The sequence below is a fragment of the Triticum aestivum genome, chromosome 1A (genome assembly GCF_018294505.1).
Source record: "Triticum aestivum cultivar Chinese Spring chromosome 1A, IWGSC CS RefSeq v2.1, whole genome shotgun sequence".
Taxonomy (NCBI): Eukaryota; Viridiplantae; Streptophyta; class Magnoliopsida; order Poales; family Poaceae; genus Triticum; species Triticum aestivum.
The window spans coordinates 88,184,667-88,190,727 of record NC_057794.1 but is presented as its reverse complement, the minus strand read 5'-3'; the positions used below and the strand labels follow the sequence as shown (position 1 = coordinate 88,190,727).

At 43.8% G+C, this 6,061-nt stretch overlaps 1 protein-coding gene across 1 annotated transcript; it reads left to right on the top strand.

Moving 5' to 3' along the window:
• The first annotated feature begins 730 nt into the window (after window positions 1-730).
• Window positions 731-3,333, top strand: LOC123191426 (pre-rRNA-processing protein TSR2). Its single transcript, XM_044604171.1, has 4 exons — window positions 731-1,082; window positions 1,760-1,851; window positions 2,255-2,368; window positions 3,064-3,333. Exons 1-4 carry the CDS (start codon window positions 887-889, stop codon window positions 3,238-3,240), a joined length of 579 nt encoding a protein of 192 aa, XP_044460106.1. The 5' UTR covers window positions 731-886; the 3' UTR covers window positions 3,241-3,333.
• The last annotated feature ends 2,728 nt before the right edge of the window (window positions 3,334-6,061 follow it).

The following is a 6,061-nucleotide window of genomic DNA, read 5'->3' as shown; positions in this document are numbered from 1 at the left end:
CGTTGCACTAGTGCATATGCGTTGGTGTCGCGCTATGCCTAGTCAAAGACGCATGTGGGGTCAGGTGTGCAGTGCGAGTTAAAACTTCAGGGATCTTTCGTGGCCAATTCGAGGTATTTCAACAGCACACGGATACAAAAGATCCAATTAAAGAAAAAGTTGATTCTTGATAGGGACCTATCAGCAGTAGCCCATAGATAATAGCCAGAAACCCATGCATGCACTAGCTTGTAATAGTACTGCTTAATCTACTAGCCCATCACATATTCCGAGAATCAAAGCTACGAACCAACGCACCAGATAATGCAACCCCTACGCATATGCTTGATTGGCAACTAGTGCAGCGCCTAGGCGCTAGGCGCTACACTGGTGTAGCGCCTAGCTCTCAGGCGTTACACACTGACTTAGCAATTTTCAGACAGTTCGGTATGCGACACTGGTCAGGCGTCTAGCGCATATCAGTTAGGCGCTGCATAGTATAGTGTGACGCCTTGCTGTCGGGCGCTACACAAAAGGAGCAACTATGTGAAATTTTTTCATCAATAGTTTAGTTTGTGAATTCTTTTCATCTACAGGTTAAATTTGTTGTTTTTGCCCCCAAGGGGGCATGTGTAAAATGATTAGTGAGTTGATCATGTCCCTTGCATGTAGATCTAATGCACCAAACAATTCTGGAGAAGGGTATCATGTGATGCCCCATATCACTACATATTTTCCCGTCCCTAACCCTAGCCGGCCACCGCCACGCGCCACGCCGCCCTCCAGCAACCGCCGGCCGGAAGATCCTCTTCGGCTCTCTCCTTGTCCATAACCACCATCAATTCTGTTACTAAAGAACACCAAAAGGTCAAAACCCTAGCCGCCTCCCTAGAACTCTCGCAGCACCATGTCGGCATCCACTAGCGGCGGCGGATCGCTCTCGCCCCAGGCGGCTGCAGCGCTCCAGGAGGGTATCGGGCTGGTGTTTGGGCGGTGGACGGCGCTGCAGATGGCTGTGGAGAACGAGTGGGGCGGCCCCGACTCCCGCGCCAAGGCCGACCAGCTCGCCGCGTCCATCCTCTCCTGGTTCACCAACTCCAAGGGTATCCACTCCCCCCTCCCTTCAACATCCTCGTGTAATTATCTCCTACACGACGGAAGTCCGTGCAGGATCCGGAGCCTCGCGATGCTCCCTCTTGTCGGGGTTTCGGGGCTGAACTCGCTGATATATAGGAAGATGGCTCCTTCGATCTGTAGGCGCTGTTCAATTCGGATAGTTCTATAGAGGGTTTGCGTTGCTTGGTTCTGTGCCAGTTTGGGTTCAGCGTTTCACCAACTCCAAAGTCGGACAATATTGGACGAAACAATTCAATTAGGTACGGTATATTGGAGCCATGTTGTCCAATAGGTAAAAAGTCTAGTGTGGAATTTTTTTCGTAATAGTCTGTATTTCAAAATTTGAGCTTCTGTATTTTGCTCATCATTTACTTATGTTGATTTTTAGTTTTCAAGCACATAGCTTGATCACACAGCATTCTATTTTTCTTTGCACTTCATCTTAGGTGAGAATCAGTTTATATTGAAAGAGAACTCCAATATATGTTGCATTCTCCTTTTATTTTAGAAAGTCGGGTAATTTCATCTGTACCATGGGCGCAAAATGTGATGTTGGCATGGCTTACGTGTTTCTGCTGTATGTTTGTGGGTTTGATTTTTTTTGTTAGTTTCACTCTTTTTATGCATGCTCTTTCTGCATCTAATATGCATTGGTTTTATTTAGGCCCATATTATTATGAGGACTTGGAGGATATGATGTTTGACAGAATATATAAATCCCTCAATTCTAACTTTGCGGATGGTAGCATTAGGGAGGTAATTATTTTCCTTGTGCCATCTTTAGCGCAGCTATAGGTCCTGAACTATGTCGAAGTAATGAATATCTGATTAAGTACTTGTTGGTGTAACTGAAAGGGTTGACCTGCTCTGACCAACCTTTAGGGTTTTGGCTGCTTGGCCCAGTTCCCTTATTGTATTTAAGGGTCGCTATTGTGGCCCTTCTTCCACTATTTTAAATGATCAGCGGGTCGATGGGTCAACCCTCCCCATTTCCACCTTCCCCATTTTTATCTCTAGCTTATCCAGCAGAAAACCTGAAGCTTCTTAACCATAATCAAGTCGGAATGTACTGCTTCTGTCATTTATGTAAAGCTGTATTCGGTTTGCTTGTGAACAGTTCAATGTATGTGTATTAATTCAAAGTTTTTATGGCAAACAGGTTGCTGAACAATTTTTTATGATGCATGAAGAATGCCTGGAAAACAACTTTTCATCGATTGAGAAATTAAGGAATACACGTCCTCAAGGAAATGTTGTTTCCCAAAGTAGACAGGTATTTCAAGTTTAGTTTTAGCATGCGTAATTTGCGTTGCTTATCTTCTCACATACGAGCTCAGTAGTGCTGCAACCTAGAATCGATGGTATTCTCTCAAGCTCCGTTTGGATGTAGACATTCGGAGGCTAGCCATTGCATGACTTGAGGGGGCGAGTGGAGATGCTCTAACCCAAGAGATTCGGGAACGGGCTGCGGAGGCAAAAGTTCAGTACCTCAATATTTAACCCGAATACACACGCTAATTAGCTAGGCCCACCCAAACACCTAGAATTCGGGATATTTGGGTCTGCACAATGCCAGTGTCTAATTCCAGGTCTTGATATCTACATCCAAACACAGCCTCACAGTTCACTTCCAAGATCTGTTTGATAATTTGTTCAATTATTAATTCTTCATGATGTGGTCGTTTTTATATGCTTGATTGTTGCTTCATCGGGGTTAATTGCAAAATTCTAGATTGATTGTGTTTTTGCTCTTAGCATGTGGATCTTAACCTCGTTTTCTAATTAGAACTGGTCGATGTTATTTGGAGACATACTTATGTTGAGTAACCACGTGTATATAGTTCTCTCAAGTGGTCCTCAGTCATTACAACGTTGCATTGCATAACTTTAAATTGATTGATTTTATTTTTAAGTGTATCTTCGACTCAGAAAGCCCCTGTAGCTAACTTTCTTTCTTCTCATGAGCAGATGGTAACCGAGGAGGATGATGATAGCTCGGACGATGGTGATGAGCCATCAATGGGGGAAGATAAAGCAGCTAGATCAGATGATATGGCAGTAGATCAGCCAAAACCTTCCAAGCCTACCCCTGGTGCTGATGGGTGGACTGTTGTGCATCCTAGGCGTGGCCAAGGCAAGAATTAAGCGCAGAAGCAAACCTTGGCAAGATACCTCCTGGTTAGAGGCCGTTTTCATGGTTTTTTTAAATGATCGTGTATTTAAACCATATTCGGGAATATTAAAAAGAATGTTCATGAAATTTTAGAAAATGTTCATAAAAATTCAAACAAACCCGTAAATAACGAACAAAACGAATTGTCGCTTACATACAGTTCTTTTAGGGGATATTTAGAGATCGTTTTATGATTTTATTTAGTCCATCGTGCATCGGGTAAAAAAAGGTTTTTGTGTTCTATACATTATGTTTATTCTGGTATTGTAGTTTTGCTGGTCATGGAAAGGTCAAGGCAAGGCACATCATTCATCAATCTAGCTCAGGCAGGTCCAATGTAGTTTCCTCAGCCAAAAAATATTTCATTATGGCGCCTTAGGAAACATTTTCAGTTTTTGAAATGACTTTTTAACAGTCCCTTATCTCATCATGATATGATTCAGATGCAGTTTATAAAATGACATTTTAAAAGTTCTTATCTCATCCTGGCATAATCTGCATAATTTGATTCTTTTTCTCCCTTTGCAATGCACTGACATATTTGCTAGTACCTACTAATAAGAGCATCTCCAACAGACGTGCAACGCGCGGCGCGCTAAAAAACAGAATACAGCGCCGGATGAACCAGCTTTTGCGCACAGCGGTGCGCTGGCTCCAGCGGCCGCCGCAAAATAAAGCGCGCCTGAGCTGCTAGCTCCAGCAGGCACGCTATATATCTTCTTTGTTGTACTACGATTCAATACACATTTGGCTCCGATGGTACAAATGTGATAGATAGTTTGTCACATAACCTCCTCCTACGATACATAATAGTGCATAGATAGTTCATAGCCTTCTTCTACGATAGGTAGATAAAACGAAAAACTACTATTACTCGTCATCCTCCGACTCGGACTCTGCCTCGGTGATGTCTTCCTCGGACGTTTGAATGTGGGCGTCAAGGAACCGCTCGTGTTGGAGTCCTAGGACGATGCATCTCCTAGCGCGATGTTGAATTTAGCGATCGTTTTTCGCGTTCGCACGTCCTCGCGATAGGCGGCTCACTCCTCCCTCCTCTCCGCCCTCCTCTCGGCGAAGAAGTTGAAGGAAATATGCCCTAGAGGCAATAATAAAGTTATTATTTATATTTCCTTATATCATGATAAATGTTTATTATTCATGCTAGAATTGTATTAACCAAAAACTTGATACATGTGTGGATACATAGACAAAACACCATGTCCCTAGTAAGCCTCTACTAGACTAGCTCGTTAATCAAAGATGGTAAAGTTTCCTAACCATAGACATGTGTTGTCATTTGATAAATGGGATCACATCATTAGGAGAATGATGTGATGGACAAGACCCATCCATTAGCTTAGCATTTTGATCGTTCAGTTTTATTGCTGTAGCTTTCTTCATATCATATACATATTCCTTCGACTATGAGATTATGCAACTCCCGGATACCGGAGGAATACCTTGTGTGCTATCAAACGTTACAACGTAACTGGGTGATTATAAAGATGCTCTACAGGTATCTCGGAAGGTGTTTGTTGGGTTGGCATAGATCGAGATTAGGATTTGTCACTCCGAGTATCGGAGACGTATCTCTGGGCCCTCTTGGTAATGCACATCATAATAATCCTTGCAAGCAAAGTGACTAATGAGTTAGTTACGGGATGATGTATTACGAAATGAGTAAAGAGACTTGACGGTAACGAGATTGAACTAGGTATGAAGATACCGACGATCAAATCTCGGGCAAGTAACATACCGATGACAAAGGGAACAACATATGTTGTCATTACGGTTCGACCGATAATCATCTTCGTAGGACATGTAGGAGAAAATATGAGCATCCAGGTTCCGCTATTGGTTACTGACCGGAGAGGTGTCTCGGTCATGTCTACATAGTTCTCGAATCTGTAGGGTCCGCACGCTTAACGCTCCTTGACGATATAGTATTATATGAGTTATGTGATTTGGTGACCGAATGTTGTTTGGAGTCCCGGATGAGATCACAGACATGACAAGGAGTCTCGAAATGGTCGAGAGGTAAAGATTGATATATAGGATGATGGTATTTGGACACCGGAAATGTTTCGAAGGGTACCAGATACTTATCGAGTCACCGGAAAAGAGTTTCGGGCACCCCCAGCAAAGATATGGGCCTTATGGGCCAAGTGAGGGAACACGCCAGCCCTGGTGCGCCCCTACAGAGGCCAGCCCTATGAGGAGGATAAGGAAAGAGGGGAGGGCAAGGAAAGTGTGGATTAGGATGCCTACTTCCTTCCCTCTCGCCCCTGTTTCCTTCCCCCTCGGTTATATATGGCAGGGGGCGCGCGTGGCTTGGGAGGGACTCCAAGTAGGATTCTTCCTACTTGGGTGCCTCCTATGGCTGCTCCTCCCTCCCTCCCACCTATCTATATATATATATATATATATATATATATATATATATATATATATATATATATGTATGTATGTATGAGGAGGGGGCGTCTAGAACACACATCAACAGTTGTTAGCCATGTGCGGCGCCTCCTTCCACAGTTTACGCCTCCGGTCATATTCACGTGGTGCTTATGCGAAGCCCTGCGCGAATTGCTTCACCATCACTATCATCACGCTGTCGTGCTGACAAAACTCTCCCTCGACACTTTGCTGGATCAAGAGTTCGAGAGACGTTATCGAGCTGAATGTGTGTAGAACTCGAAAGTGTCGTATGTTCGGTGCTTGGTCGGTCAGAACAAGAAGAAGTTCGACTACATCAACCACGTTGTCAAACGCGTCCACTTTCGTTCTACGAGG

What these genes read in the sequence shown, in the direction of transcription:
- LOC123191426 (XM_044604171.1), top strand. Translation starts at nt 887, where the DNA reads ATGTCGGCATCCACTAGCGGCGGCGGATCGCTCTCGCCCCAGGCGGCT. An exon ending in CGGATGGTAGCATTAGGGAG is followed by an intron (nt 1,852 to 2,254) that starts GTAATTATTTTC and finishes TATGGCAAACAG; the next exon opens with GTTGCTGAACAATTTTTTAT. An exon ending in TTGTTTCCCAAAGTAGACAG is followed by an intron (nt 2,369 to 3,063) that starts GTATTTCAAGTT and finishes TCTCATGAGCAG; the next exon opens with ATGGTAACCGAGGAGGATGA.